A 16,028-nucleotide genomic window follows, 5' to 3' on the forward strand; every position below is an offset into this window, starting at 1 on the left:
TTAATGTTACCGTTACAGCCACAATTTTGAATTTTTGAACATCCGGATTGCCGCTTTGTCAAATCCGGATTTCCGCTTATGCTCAGTAGCTTACTGCCCAACAATCGAATTTCCGTTTGTCAGGATCCGGTTAGCCGCTTTCAATTCGGATAGATTCTGCCTAAAATCCGGACTTTCGTTTGTCAGAATCCGGATAGCCGCTTGCTACAGTAACTACTATAGTGAAATTTTCCTAAATTTACAGTGAAACTTTATAAAACTTTATAAAATTGTTAGAAGGGTATAATGGTAATTATATATTAAAATTTACAATTTGACCCCAAAATTTTATAAAATTTACAGTTTGACCCTAAAACTTTATAAAACTATAGTGTGACCCAAAACGTTATGAAATTTTTTAAAAAGGTCCAATTTCAGAATTTTAGAATAATGCTTTGTCAATCCCACAACTTTATGAAATTATGACTTCACCCAAACTATGTGAAATTATAGAATTACCCAAAATATTTAAATAGTTTCAAATAGGTCCAAATCTGAAATTTCAAGCAATATTTGTTTATTTCAAAGTTTTCAAAATTCTTTCAATTAAACCATAAACTTTGAAAAACAACCAATTTCATAAAATCATTTTTCCATTAAATATGAAACATTTATAATGTGAAAATAATGATTTATTTAAAAAGAATAAAAACAATTAATTTCATAAAATCATTTTTCCATTAAATATAAAATATTTATAATGTGAAAATAATGATTTAAAAGAATATTAAATAATTTGGGCTTAAAAGATTTATCATTCTTAATCTTGTTTGTTATCATCAAAATCAACATTATGAAAACATATATGTTAACGGTAGAGAATAAACATAGCATGCTAAAGCCTAATAATAACTAATAATGGGAAGGGATGCAGCCTGCCGTAGCATGAAATTGAAATCAGTCTAATCAGGCTAATCAATATCTTGTGTGGTAGTCTTTACACCTTCATTCCATCTTTTATTTGCTTACTTTTCCTATGAAGAAAAAAAAAAAAGGAAAAAAGGCAGATTTTTAGCTACCAATCAAATTCAACACCCCCGGTACCTTTCGAGAGAAGTGGACATCTTTAACAATTTGGTGGCTTTTTTTTTAATATTTGAATACACTTAAAGTAATCTGAATTATAAATAAAGTTCAATGTCTGAATTTAAATAATATATTTTTTAAAATTGTTAAAAATAAGTATTAAAATATTTTTAATTTAAAAAATCCGAAAACTATTATTTTTACATTTGTGCCCTTATAAATGTGAAACAAATAATCACACATATTAAAGAATACAAATAAAATAATATATTATGAACACAAAAAAATCAACTCAATTGATTACAATTCTTTAATATTCTTAATTAGTACATGTTAATTGATTTTATTGTAATTTACGATGTTTTTATATTGTTCATAAAAATATATGAAGATAATAATGCTAATTTGAAGAAAAAAAAAGATAAAATAATAATAGTCTATCATTACATCAACACAAGTTATTGAGATAGATAATAATGTTAATTATTAAATTTTATTCAAGTAAGGAAGAAAATCGATTAATTAAATTGGGATATTTCGGAGAATATCTTTTAATGATTATCATTAAGACTTTTTAGATCAAGCAAAAAGCTAAAAAAATTAATTTAATAACTTAATGATTTAATGACTGAAAATTTTTGTTAAGTTGAAAAAACAAACGGACTTAATGATTTAATTGATTGAATTTACGTTAATTAAGCCATTAAGTAAAAAAAAACAAACAGGCCCCTCTTTAGCTTTGCTTTGCGAGTGGTGTTGTTTACAGCACTCAAAATCTTGATAAAACCCCTCTTTTAAATTTACAATTGTAACCTCAATGGAAAATTATAAATGACATTAAAAGACAAAGACAGGAACTCATCTGTGCTCAATTCTTCATAATCTTCTATCACAAATACATGTACATTAATATTTGGCTAAGATTTAATTAGGTTTATATTCTTATCTAATAACTATCAATTATATTTCTAAAACATTAGCAAAAAGTTCAATTCAATACTGAATTTAAATCCTATTATTACGTGTGGCCTTTGCAGTACTTTATAAGTTTTGGTTGGTCTCTTCAAGAACTATTACATAGTTTATGATTTTATCTCTTGTTTGGTTGTTGATGTTTTTTTAATTTTGATAATACATGTAACTTGCAAGTAGTTTGAGGTTTTTTTTTTTTTTTTTTTCATTTGCACAATGATCTAAAAGAATAAAAAAATGAAAAAGGTCAAGAGGAAAGTTAGGTATCCCAATATTCATGTCCTAAAGTAAGTCTCAACTAATATAATGTTCATCCATTGAATGATAGTTAAATAAATTTAGAAGTTATGAATTATATTATTTAATAAATGAGTGACACATGATATTTGGATTTAAGTTGAGATTCAAATATTGGGATATCTAATATTATTGAAAACTTAATACAGTAACACTGGCCAAGTTTGAATATTCATCACACCCAAGTAACAGACAAATTGAATACATACCTCAAGAAGATCCAACAATAATACATGTCATGCTCTTATTTTATCATAAGTGGCTAGTATAATTAATGAAAGTAGCAGTGTACCATACTTTCTGATTTCTCAATCTTGATTCTTCTTCCATACAGCCGGCTTGTCAGAAGGATAAGGGAAATTTTTCAGATTGAAGCAACGACTAACCTCTGCATAACGTAGTATAGGCATATCCTTCAGCAAAACATTCCAATCAAGAATTAAGTTTGGCATGAACTTTAAACATAGACCCTCAAGGACCCATGTGGTGCCATTGCTATCCTGATCAGATTCAGAACTGCTTTCGAAGTTGCTGATGTCTCCATCCTCAAGACAGAGATATTGCAGGCTTGAGAGGTGCTTAAGATTAATCCATTTTGGCAGAATTTCGTGGCGGTATCGCCTGAGGTAAAGCTCCTGAAGGCTCGGAGGAGGCAAAAGCCTATCCAACATCTGTGATACATGTTTTTCTTTGCAATCCTCTGCATCAATAGCTAAAATTTTGAGTTTCTCGAGCTGTGATAAGACATTCCATTCATCTTCCGAGATTTCACTCTCATTATTTATGGACATTCGTAGAACTCTTAGCTGCTTCAGTCCCAGCAGGGCGTTAAGTCGACAGCCTTGTGTGTTAGACTGACTCGCCACCCGAAATCCAGACAGCTCCTGGAGATAAATTAGCTTCTCGAGTCCACGAGGTAGATACTGGAGAGGACAAGATCCGAGGTCCAAGATGATCAACTTCTTCAAACTAGTAATTGATGGATGTAGTTTGGTGCACCTCCTCAGAACAAGTATTTGGAGATTACGAAGCTTTTGAATTGAAGATGGGAGCTCAATATTGCCTGCAACTCCGCTTAAGTTGAGACATGCAAGGCGTTTAAGTGAAGAGATCTTATCCAATAGATCCTCAACATTAATTTGATCAAGCTTACAGTATGAGAAATCCAGCACCCTCAGTGACATGAGCGATTTCACATTCCAAAGGGAAACTGGAGTGCTTGATTGCAGTATCAATGCCCTGAGCCTTGAACTTTTTTTCAGGGATTTTGGATCCATGTCACTGTTGAAACCGAACCATCGCGAGTCTTGTGTCAATTTCTGCCTGCCTTCTTCATCAAAGCTGCAAAAAGCCTCATCTTTTGCAATCTGAATGGTCATATCCCTGACCAGATCGTGCATCTTGCAACTATAGACCCTGCCATCATAGCCTCTTCGATGCACAACTTCAACCAAGCATCTGCTTACTAGCTCTGAAAGATAATCAAAGCCTAATTCCGTAGCAGTCCGATTGTCCCTGCCCCGGATGAGTCCTTCTCCCACCCACCAATGTACCATCTGTTCACCACTTATCTCAAAGTCGTCGGGATAAACAGAGAAACACAAGAGGCACTGCTTTAGATGTGTGGGGAGTTCATCATAGCTCAGTCGTAGAGAAGCCACCACTGAATTGTTCTCTCTTTCGGTTGTCAAATATACATGAAAATCATCATTGATTTTATTCCACTCACTAAGGGAATGGACTTTTGGAGCAAGCAAGCCTCCTATTGTCTTGATTGCCAGCGGTAGTCCCCCGCATTTCTTCAAGATCTCTCTACCTTTTTTTTCAAACTCCTTATTGGGGCATTTTCCCTTGCCCGTTAAAAATGCATGCTTGCAGAGTAATGACCAACTCTCCTCTTCATTTAAAATTTTTGGGCGATGAATTCTTGACTCATCAACTCCCATACTGTTGACAACGGTTTCATTTCTAGATGTGATGATAACGAAGCATCTTTTTTCAGTCGGATATAAATTCTTCCACCAATCTAGATTCATTCTCCACACATCATCCATTACAATGAGACAGGTCTTGTCACTGAGCCTCTGTTGAATTTTGTGCAGCAAATGACTTTCTTCAATTCCCGATTCATCCTCTCCCAGCTGTTTCAACATGGCCCTCATGACTCGTTCCTCGCTGAAATTCTGAGAAACTGGCACCCATATCCTCTTCTCAAGGTATGCAACCATCTCTCTATCATTGAATATCTTTTGGGCAATGGTGGTTTTGCCTAAACCACCCATACCCACAATACCGATTTGCTGAAGCTTCTCATTACTGCTAAGGATCCATCCTTTAATCTTTTCCAAGTCCTTCTCCAAACCGATTATTTCAGATGGTTCCTGGTCCTCTGGGGAATATTTAAATATTTGGTATGATGAATTATTGGGCCCCTGCTGGATGATTGGCTGTTCTGCTCTTCCATACACCCCCAAGCTAGACTCCATTTTCTCAATCCGTGAATTGATATGCTTCAAATCCTTGCCTGTTTGGTATATGAAAAACAAGTCACGAAGTGAGAACCTGTGGCAAAACCCATCTTTCCGATATTCATCTCTAATTTGGCAATCCGTCATTATGTCATCAGCTTCATAAATTATTTTTCTCAGGTTAGGCAAGATCTTCTGCATGAACTCCCCCCGAGTTTTCTGCTTATCAGTGCAGGAGATGAAGGCAGTCATTAGCTCAAGCTTTGTCTTCATTGCCTCCAGCTGATCTTTAAAATCAAGTGCGTACTGAGCTTGAGTCAGCAAAGCAGAAAACACTTTCTCTATCAATGTCCCAATCATCGCCTCTGTCGCTTTCGACGCCGCCATAGCCTCGGGCAAATGTTCCCTGTTAATTTCATGTTCATTATCATCTCAGTAAAGTATACATCTTATGAGCTCGTATGGGCTTCTGCTACAACCATACAATCATGACACACATAAAGTACAGATGGCAGAAAAGAGACTAGCACTTTCAGTACTAGGAGGGACAAGACAAAATATATAATGGATTCATCTCACTTCCATGGGACTTGACAGAACATCTATCAGAATAGTGAAGCCACCCAACAACATTGATCAGAGTAAAATTGTGTCATATGCGTGAATCGACAGAATGATACTAGTCAGAACATAATGATGTATCGAACAAAAAACTGAGAATTGAAGCTAAGGTCTAGCTCAAAACTGAGAAGTGAAGCTAAGGTCTAGCTCACTTTCTTAGGACTCAGGTCTTACGTTCGAGCTTCAATAGAACAAGTTCCGAATAAATTCTCTTGGTAACCAAGGATCAAATACAATAATTAATTGCTAAGGTCGCTCCAGTAGTAAAAGCGACTTTCCTAAGACTCAGGTCTTAGCTTCGAGCTTCAATAGAACAAGCTACGAATTGGTTCTCTGCGTAACCAAGGATCCAATACAATAATTTATTGAAAATATATTTATCATAACTTTAAAATTAAGTGATACGACGGCAAATATTAACTTGATAAAAGATCATCATCAACCATCAAATTCTATAAACAAGTTTTAGAAATTTTCATGTTTAAATTCACATCAATAAGAGATTTAGCAATGGCATGGGTGAATCATAAAAGGGTTTTAAGCAGAAGCACTTACTGGAATCCTGAAAGTGTGTGTATCTATATAGCTTGGAAGGGCTGAACAGAGAGTATGCTGGAACCTGAAACCCAAAAAACAAATTGAGTTTTAACAGTCAGAGTAGACTGTTCAGCTGAATATAACAGAGTACCATGTAAACAAATTATTTTTATTTTTACTTGTAATTCCTAGCTGGCTGTTCAACGTTTCAGTTCGCTTAATCACTCACTAGCTCCTATCTGGCTCTGCTAATTTGATTTCTATTGCCGATATTTATTATATAGGAGAAGAGATGCCAGAATTGATCAAATAACAAGCCACCTGCGCTTTGTATTTTGAGGGTACAAGAAAAGAAGGTGAAAAAAAATATTTTGACTGATTAATTAAAGTTGAATTGGTTAAAGTTGAAAGCTGTTGGAATTTGGAGATAAGAAGCATTTATATCCTCTTCTCTTCACAACAATCAAATTTTGTTTAATTAAATATCATAACAATTATATTTTTAATTTTAACATATTATAAATTTATGATTTGAATGAGACTACATAGTTGCATAAGAATTTTAAGAAAAAATATTATCTTAGTAGTTTATGGAAATCATTAATTTAGACCTTTAGCCCAAGTTGGTACTATGTAAAATTATTATATAATAGAGTTTATTAACTTATCTGAGTATTAAATTGTAGTGGATTTACTATATTAACCTAAGTGGTGATCTTATTTGCAGTACTAGAGAAGTTTTGATGGTATAGTTAATGGGACAAAGAAGAATTGCAGTAAAAAGAGTGCGTGAAAAAAAAATCAAAATAATAATGATTTTAAATTTTCTAATTTATTTCTTACCTAATTAAGGATAATTTTGGGTTCACAGTAAAATATGTAGGGATATATATGAAATTATATTGAACATAAAATTGATTCTCAAAGTTAAATTTTGAAAAACTACTATCTCCTCGCTTTTCAAAATCAACTATAATATAGTATACAATTATTTTGTCAAAAGTGATTTTTAAGAAAAGTTATCAAACAGTAAAGTTAACTTTTAATTTTAAAAATTATTTTTGAGCCTTCTAACAGAAATTTCAAACAAATCCCAAATATTTCTAAATAACCAAGTATAACATTACTTATAAATAAATTGAAGTGGTAGGTTATTCTGTCCCAACAGTCATTTCAAGGCCAGTATATCACATACAAGCAGAAGGTTCTGTATCGATTCCTCTCAATAGTTTGCTTATCAAACAAAGAAGAACTTTTTCAAAAAGCAAAAGAAAAAAAAAGAAGACTGATAAAATCCTGAGAATATAGTCTTTTTCTTTGCAGTTGAATTCGTATTCAAAGGGCCCGATAAAGCCTGAAAATATTAATTGATACTATTCTTGTTGAATTTTTAACAGGCATGAAGAACAATTATAGGCTGGCATTATTGTTGTAACCCAAAATGAAGAGAATCAAAATAAAACAAGAAAAGGGAAACTGCTTTATTCACAATAGGAAAATAAAAGTACATATATTCGTCACAAAAGTCAAAATCAATATTTGTTTTAGATATTTCTGTCAAAAAGAAGAATAAATAAAGAGGTTTAAAAGTTTAATGATTATTCTCGGTCGAAGCAAGGAGTGGGTATGTTCGAATTAAAAGTTTCAATTAGATTAAATATGAAATTGATTCTCAAAACAAAATTTTATACTGTTTCCAAATTCTTCAAACAGTTTTAGTTTACTGACCATTTGAGTTCAAGAGATTAAAAAAATTAATTTTCGTTTTGTGCACCCCCTCTATCTTTTACGGGTGGGGTAAAATTTTGAACAAAGTCTATAGAATTTGTGGCTTTGTTACACACACGGCCAGATTTTGGTCCGATTTTGCTGTTTAAGCCTTCAAATGATCTTTATTTATTTATTTAAGAAATTTTAAGAATGTTTTCATTGATTTTTTTTATCTTCCGTCTGGTTTTTGGAATTAAGGATACTTTGTTTCATTTATTTTATTTTTAATTTATGGTAGGTTAGTAGTAATCTGATATTAAAAATTCGTGTTATTGCATTCTTGAATGTTTTCATTGATGGTTTATATAAAGGTAATCTAGGTAGCTCAATTTGTGGTGGTGTTTTTTGAGATTACACGGGATCTTTTTAGGTGCTTTTGGTCTTTCTTTAGGCATTAACACTGCCTACTTTGCTGAAATTATGGCAGCTACGTTAGCTACTGAATTTGCTCATGACAAGGGTTGGTATTGTCTTTGGCTAGAAAGCGACTCTATGTTAGTCATTCATCTTTCTTCCAATCCTTCGCTCAATCCTCCATGGGGTATCCGTAACAGATGGTTGAATTGTTGTAATCTCATCAATTCTATGGCGTTTAGATTCTCTCATATCTTCTGAGAAACTAACTATGTGGCTGATCATTTAACCAACTTGGGTCTTATTTGTGATTCTCTCACTTGGTGGCAGACTCCGCCTTTAGAGAATTTGTGGTTACTTTCTCATGATGCGAATGAGTTTCTAAAATATCATTTTATATGGTTACCTCTTTTGGTTTAACTTCATACTTTTTTCTTTTTTCTACTTTAACTTCTTACAAATTTTAAGGAATAAAACTCATTATGTCCCCTCTGGACAGTTGTAATTCCTTTCTTTTATTTTTTTTATTAATTAATTCAGTTTATAAAAAAAAGAAAATTGACCAGTATTATTACTCTATGTATTAGCATTAAATCACACATTATTAACGAAGTAAAAATGATATGACAGATCCAATTTTAATAGGTTTACCAAGTTCAATTAAAGGCGGATTAAACAAATTAATGTGCAAAAATAAAACAAACAAGAGAATTTTTACATGGTTTAGGATTCAAATCCCTGCATCCATGATGCCACATTTAGATATCAAATAATTCACTAGGTTCAAGAGATTACAAACTATTGGAATCTTACACGGTCTGAGACACCCTCTAGTGATTGTGGCCACCTTGTCATAACCTAACCAAGTGACCACTTTGTGTGCACCACATGACTTTTGCTTCCTCCCCCGAGCAAGACTTCTTAGTCAATGATGTGTCACCTCTCTGTAAATTCCCTCTACTGTGAACATGTGACCCTTCTCGTGAAAAGACTAGAGACAATGTCTCCCAAATTAAAGAATGATCACAAGGTTGTAGCCTCTGAAGTAGAATCCTTTTAGTAAAATATATGAATGACTCACCTTTATATAGTGACAAACAAATCATGTGTAATGAAGAGTCTAAATTTTTTTCCTTTGATAACTCCCAAAGCCTTTAGATGTATAAGGAACTCTTCACGATAATATAACAATATTATCTCTTCAATATCTGTTTATCATCTGCTTTAAATCAAAACAATTTAATCTCAATCTTCAATGATCACGCCAATTGTAATTTCCATCTCAAGGAAAATTGCTTGCTTGATCTTGATAGATAACATCTATGTAGAGATTGATTTATCTTCAACTACTTTGACCTTGTTGTCCGCATGTGAAGTAACGCCATGTCTTCCATCTTCTCTATGGTTCACGCCAACTTCATCATATAAGTTTGCCTTATGCGTTTCCCTCATGCTAAAATATCTCTGTATAGACTAATGTGGACCTCACATACATATAATATGTAAAATCCTAATTTGCCTGTATTTGCCGTCGTTCCAAGGCACTGTTGTAATACTTGAGACAAACTAAATTACGTAGGTATTAAAATATTAATGAAGACTCAATGATGTGTACAATGTGGATGGCAACGTACAAATATTAAATGGATGTTGTTTAGAAAAACCAACATCCATACAATGAAATTCCTTTTTTTTTTCCCCCCAAAAACTGAATATTGAAACTGATTCAATTTCAATCACCCGCCCTAAAAGTTGCATGACAGCTAGAACAGATCCAAGAGCACAAAAAGTCTGCGAATTAAAGGACCAGAAAATTGGAGAATTACTTTATCGTAGCATCTTTCTTTTCCTTTAATGGAGTGAATAACGAATCGTGTAATATGGGAATTATTTAAGAATCTAAATAGAAACAATCTGTCACCACTGATACTTGCTGGATTATATTAGTGCCATTCCTGAAGTTTGAAGAGCTTTAGAGCCACGAATCTAATCTTCATGAAATTTTTTTTTTTGGGGATAAGCTGCATGGAAATTTCAAGAAATCGCTGGGTGCGAAAAACAAGTGGAAAACATTTAAGACCAATGCGTGGTTAAAACTTAACACACCACCTGAGATCCGTGTCTTCCTTCAGAAGGATGCTTCCCAATCCCTTTAAAATCGCGTTAGTTAATTCGGTGCTTAATGTTTTGTTGACTTTTATTTTTTTAATTGAGAGGCTTGGCTTTCTTTTAAAGTCTCAACTCCTTGTTTTTATTTTACTCTTTTCTTAGTTTTATTTTAAGTTTCTTCTCGACATTGTCGAGGACCATTTAAAGAAAAAAAAACTACATGTATGTCGGTTCAGTTAATCAGGTATGTGTATATCGTTTTATAAAAAGATTCCGCACTTGAACTAAAATTTTATAAATTTGAAACTATAATTTTTATTTAAAAAAATCTAAAATTTTATTAATGACATAAGAAATTAGTTTTTTTAAACCTTATTTATCATAAGACTCCAATAATAACTTGAACTTAATATCGGGTTACTATTACATGATAATCTACCGTGCATAAATTAAAGATAAAATAAATGAAGCAAAGGACCCTTAATCCAACAATCAGAACATATAAATCAATGAAAACGTTCTAAAAATTTCTGAAATAAAGAAATAAAGATAATTTGAAGGCTTAAACAGCAAAATTCGACAAAAATCTGGCCACATTTAAACAAAGCCACAAATTCTTTACATTTCGTTCAAAACTTGAAACAAAATATCATGGAGGGTCTGGTTAACATATTACCCGGCCACATATCCTCGATCAAATGGAAATAGATGCCAACACATCCACACTTTGCTTTGACTGACCTACAATTAATTATTATAATTTTACACTCCTTTTCTTTTTTTATTTTTGAAGGATATGTATATATATATAGGGGATCCTGAGCTTTGCTAAAGTATTAGAAATCCATTAAGGCACATAGTTTAATAATATAATGGCACTATACCGTTAAATCATATGACTTAATAATTTTTTCTAATTTTAACAAAATTTAAGATCTTGGACCAGATCAGTACATATCTAGTATCCTGAATTAAAAAACACACACATACAGAGACACGGTATATATATATATCCATGGAAAGAGAAGGCTTTATAAGCAAAAAACACCTAATTAAGGAGACGTAATGAATCTTAACCCTACAGAGAAGGTTAAGTACAAGGCAACGAAAAATAAATTCGAAAACAAAAGTCATGCATGTGAAGTACAAGAAAGTAAAAAGCAATGCAAACATATATCTAGGGAACCGCCATTAGCATCTTTGTTGTGAAGAAGAAAGAGAAAGAGAGGAAGACAAGTAAACGTGCTTCTTATCCCCAATAGCTTTCGACTTTAATCAATCACAAATATCTTTAAACTTTAATCATCCCTTTAACAAATACTTTTCAATTACCCAAATAGATTCGATTTTATTTAATCCATCACAACGTTTTTCACCCTGTTTTCTTTTTTTCCTTTTTCCTTTTCTGAATTCGATAATTACTCTTGCACCCTCAAAATACAAAGCACGGGTGGCGTGTTATTTAATCAAGACTGGCATCTCTTCTCCTGTATAAAAATATCGGCGATAGAAATGATCAAATTAGCGCAGCCAGACAGGAGCTAGCTAGTGAGTGAGTGAGCGAACTGAAAGTTTAGAACAGCCAGCTAGGAATTAAAAGTTAAAAATAAATAAAATAAAATGGATGAACGTTCTGCTGGGCATCGGGTGGTTCTAATTTCTAAGACTGTTTTCTTACTAATTTTGTTTCTTCTTTGTCAACTTGGCTCCGAGTTCAAATTTCAGAGTACTGCTGAAAATGATACTAAAGTAGGGGATCTACCTGCTCATGAAGGTAATATATGCTAATAATTCTTTATATCTCGAGTAAATTTCATAATTTTAAAGGGTTTTTGGTTCTCTAGCATGCGGTTTGCATTATTATATACATATAAGTACATAAGAATTAATTAATTCTTTGAATCAGATGTCTGAATTTTTAATATACATATATAGTCGTATATACGCATGATCAGTTTACAACATATATATATATATATAGATGTAATTTACAAAAAAAGAATCTCTTACTTGAGTAGATATAAGTTAAAAGATTAAAAAAAAACTCTATTATAGTGTATTTTGTCTTATAGTAGATTGAAAATATGTGTTTCTTCGTCTTTTAACTTATCTCTTATATTATGAATTCCCATATTATATATATATATATATATTTATATATGATCACTAATTATCAGGTGCGCATAAATTCTCTGTATTGAGAATTGCTAAAAGTTAAAACAAACGAAATTATAATTAGATAGCAAATTCGATAATGCATGCAACTTTTATAAATTAATTAAGAGTTGAACGAATGTTTTTGTCTTGTAGCTATATAGCTGGCATAGATCCATTTGCTCATGATCAGTTTAACAACATCTCTTGTCGGAAATATTATTGGCAGTGGCCGGTCTCCCGGACATGCTGTCCAGTTTGCAGTGGAGGCTACAACTACCTAAATTGAGTTCATATTGCCGTGAGAAGCCAGATCTTAGTCTCAATATTATCATCACTTACCCCGTCGATAAAGGGACCCCGCACATCTCCGAAATGTATATGTTCCAACTCTAATCTAATTACTTGCCTAGACAGTCATAACAAAAGCAAGGTTGATTTCCATTATTAACTGCATGTTAATCATTTTGTATACAGAACCATGGACAGTTTAGCCTTAACTGGAATAATCTCAGAACATGTGGCTGCTCTGACACACCTGCAGAAACTGTATGTACAATTAATTAATTAATTAATTCAATGATCAATCATTTTGCATAAGCTTTTATAACTAAATTTAATAAATTAAACAACTATATATATATATATATCGTCGTAAGCTTGGCTCTTGCCTTAATTAATACATGCATATATATTTGATATGGTTTGATGCATGTCAAAACTCAACAGTGATCTATCCGTCAACACAATTCATGGTTCCATTCCTGACCAGATTGGGCAATTAGATCAGCTTATCACTCTGTAAGTCCTCACTTGTCGCAAGTAATTCAATTATAGCTCCTTTTTTCTTTTTCTTTTTCTTTTTCTCTTTCCTTTTCTTCTAATACACTGGATTTGTGTGATGAGTAGAGATTTATCATACAATCAATTAACTGGGACCATACCAACAAGCTTGGGGAATTTGAGGAACCTAGAAGTACTGTGAGTCTTTTTATTAGTTACTACGATCATTGAGTTAATGGTGCATTTACTTGTTAGTAATTGGAATGAATTGGAATGGGAATCGGTTGGAATGTGAATGAGATGGAATGAGAATGAAGAATGAGAATCAGAATAAGTTGTTACTTGAGCTGTAGGAATTGAATTCGGAATGGACTGAAATACCATTAATGTGTTTATTTTATCTTGGAATTGGAATCGGAATAAGCTGAATTATTTTAATTTATTAAAATACCCTTTATTATTATTATTTATGATTTTTATTCTTATAAAAATGATTGTTAATAATAATAATAATAGTAAAAATAATATCATTAATAATTTATTAAAATAACTTTTGTTATTTATTGTCATTTGATGATGATGATGATGATGATGATAATAATAATAGTAATTGTTGATGCCGAAATCTGCTCGTCCTTAGACCGACCAGATTCTTTCACCAACGTTTAAGTTATCGACTGCTGCACGAACCGCTAAGGCTGGAATCACCCTCCTTTCTCTCACTAGACCTGCGTTCACCGAAAACGGATAAGAGACGCCGGTGGTTTTGCCGGCGTAAACCCTCCGATGCCTAAGTTAGCACAAGGTGTTTACGGGAAAACAATGTAATTTGGATTTAAGATGTTTGTTAGAAATTTGTAAGGAAATGGCCTGGTTGCAATTTGGCAGCGTTTTCCCTCTTTCCAGTTTTTCTGTCCCCTTCTTCGTCGATTTCTTCTTCTTTTATAGCCGCTGTCCCCACGTTCTCGTTTGCCCTTCATCCCACCTTTTTCGGGTAGTGGCAGCCCCTCATGGGACTCTAACTGCTGCATCATGGGCAAACGTGGGATCTCGCATCTCCCGCAACGGTTCTGGGAAAGCGCAACTGCCGCGATTCTGTGAGATCGTGTTTCCGCTTTTTGGGGTATGGGTACCGGCTCGGTATATACCTCTGGTCAGCATTCGTCTCGGCTCGGCTCATGTTGCCCCTGCTCTGCTCGTACCATTTGGCTGAGGTGATTCATGCCGGGGTGGAAATAGTAGCATGACCGACCTGGTGCTTTTATTTACTTAACACCAGTCCCCCGGTTTCTGGTCTTGTGAGTGAAATGAGTCAAGAGTAGAAACTGATTGTCAAATCTTGCCAATCCGGGGGCTTCTCCTCTGGTTTTCTATCTACAGGGACGGACCTGAGGATTTCTTTTCTTCAAGGGAGGTTTTGACCTGAGCATGGGCCTAAATGAGCATGTCCATTGCGTATCTGGGCTTGCATCTAGCCTGGTCTCTTGTAACAGTTGGTGACGTGGCATCTGCAGACTCTTCATATTTTGAAATTTGAAATGACGGGCTATCTGTCCTCGATGTACGGTGCGTCTCCATCACTTTAATGCTTTCATTTCCCCCTTTTCGTTTCAAATCCCTAGACTGGAGTCATCATCATCTTGTTACTCGTTCCTCCGCCGTTAACCAAATTTTCTCTGAACTTTGCTCATACTCCCAGCGTCCGGAGTATCCATTTGCTGGGTGTTTTCTCTGTCACGGCAGCGCTATCTGTGTCCGTCTGTTCCAGGTATAGCCTTTAACCTTTTCTTTGGTTGTTGTTGATTGGGTTTTGTGTTGCCCCTTTTTGTATTCGTGTACTTGGGTTTGTTTTGGTTTTTCTTTTGAGATTCCGATATGTCAAACCGAAAAAGAAAGTTAATTGTTGATGAGGGTGATGAAGAATCAGGGGATTCAGGCCTCAACGTGCCAATACCCACCAATTTCTTGGGTCCCTCCAGTAGTGTAGGTCCTTCCCATGGCAGGGATACCCTTGAGTACCCACGCCCTCTGGTTGTCTCTTCCTCCCCCGAACTACCGCTTGTAAAAAATAGAGGTGGACCTGCGTCGGGCTCTGGTGAGAACCACAGCTTTGGTGGGGTTGGGATCTCCGAAGGAGTTGGCGATGGTGAGGGGAGCAGTTCCGGACCGAGCCGATCTGCTCAGAGAAGGAACTTAGGCCATAGGGTGGAGGCTGATTCCTACCCTATTGATTTCATGGCTTGTGCCACCACCCCCACTGACCTATTTAAACTTAGGAACCTCTACAACATCCCCAGCGAGGTTCTTCTTGTAGTTCCTGGAAAAGGCGATGTCCCTAGTCGGCCTCCGAAAGGGTATGTGACGATGCACTTGGAGAGTTTCAGACTAGGAGCTCGGCTGCCCCTTCAACCTTACTTTGCCAAGATACTGGGTGGTATGCACCTGGCCCCAGGTCAGCTACACCCAAATGGGTGGAGGGTTCTCTCGGCGATGTTTGTGTTGTGGGAGAGGTGTGGGTCGGAGGAGCCTTCTCTTGTCGAAGTGAAACATCTGTATCAGCTGCGGAGTAGCCCAAAAGAGGCAGGCTGGTATTATTTTATGTCCAGTTCTGCCAAGAGGAAACCGATCACTGGGTTTCCATCTTCATGTAAAAATTGGAAGAACAAATTCTTCTTTGCTGGAGGGAACTGGTGTCCAGCAGTTCGGTCGCTTGGTGGGGACATTTATCTTCCCACCCATTTTGTTACCCCAGATCGTTCATTTTTGCCTATATTCTTAATTAGACTGCTACTTATTGGGTTCTTTAACCTTTTATGCTATTTCAGAGTCGTGGGGTCTGATCGGGGGGCTTGAAGACCGGCCTTTGCTTCAGGTGGAAACGGCTCTATTGAATGCGTC

The 16,028-nt window shown here is 34.7% G+C and overlaps 2 protein-coding genes across 10 annotated transcripts in view; one reads left to right on the forward strand and one right to left on the reverse strand.

Moving 5' to 3' along the window:
* Positions 1-2,478: 2,478 nt before the first annotated feature.
* The window catches only part of LOC127899162 (disease resistance RPP13-like protein 4), a 69,662-nt gene continuing 56,112 nt past the window's right edge, over positions 2,479-16,028 (reverse strand). The window contains exons 1-3 of one of the 3 annotated variants that reach the window (XM_052432322.1): positions 6,140-6,279; positions 5,979-6,042; positions 2,479-5,208 (exon numbers count right to left, since the gene is read on the reverse strand). In XM_052432322.1, coding sequence (XP_052288282.1) covers positions 2,643-5,189 — 2,547 coding nt within the window. In that variant the 5' untranslated portion in view covers positions 5,190-5,208; positions 5,979-6,042; positions 6,140-6,279 and the 3' untranslated portion in view covers positions 2,479-2,642. Of the gene's footprint in view, positions 5,209-5,978; positions 6,120-6,139; positions 6,280-16,028 lie in introns of those variants that run through there. The other 2 variants (XM_052432323.1, XM_052432324.1) reach the window with 2 other exon arrangements.
* The window catches only part of LOC102622250 (probable LRR receptor-like serine/threonine-protein kinase At1g53430), an 85,022-nt gene continuing 80,628 nt past the window's right edge, over positions 11,635-16,028 (forward strand). For 3 of the 7 annotated variants that reach the window (XM_052432305.1, XM_052432308.1, XM_052432309.1), the window contains exons 1-5: positions 11,636-11,967; positions 12,577-12,724; positions 12,825-12,896; positions 13,077-13,148; positions 13,257-13,328. In XM_052432305.1, the coding sequence (XP_052288265.1) occupies positions 11,814-11,967; positions 12,577-12,724; positions 12,825-12,896; positions 13,077-13,148; positions 13,257-13,328 (518 nt within the window). In that variant the 5' untranslated portion in view covers positions 11,636-11,813. Of the gene's footprint in view, positions 11,968-12,576; positions 12,725-12,824; positions 12,897-13,076; positions 13,149-13,256; positions 13,329-16,028 lie in introns of all 7 variants that reach the window. The other 4 variants (XM_052432306.1, XM_052432307.1, XM_052432304.1 and 1 more) reach the window with 4 other exon arrangements.

This window comes from Citrus sinensis, chromosome 8, assembly GCF_022201045.2.
Source record: "Citrus sinensis cultivar Valencia sweet orange chromosome 8, DVS_A1.0, whole genome shotgun sequence".
Lineage (NCBI taxonomy): Eukaryota > Viridiplantae > Streptophyta > Magnoliopsida > Sapindales > Rutaceae > Citrus > Citrus sinensis.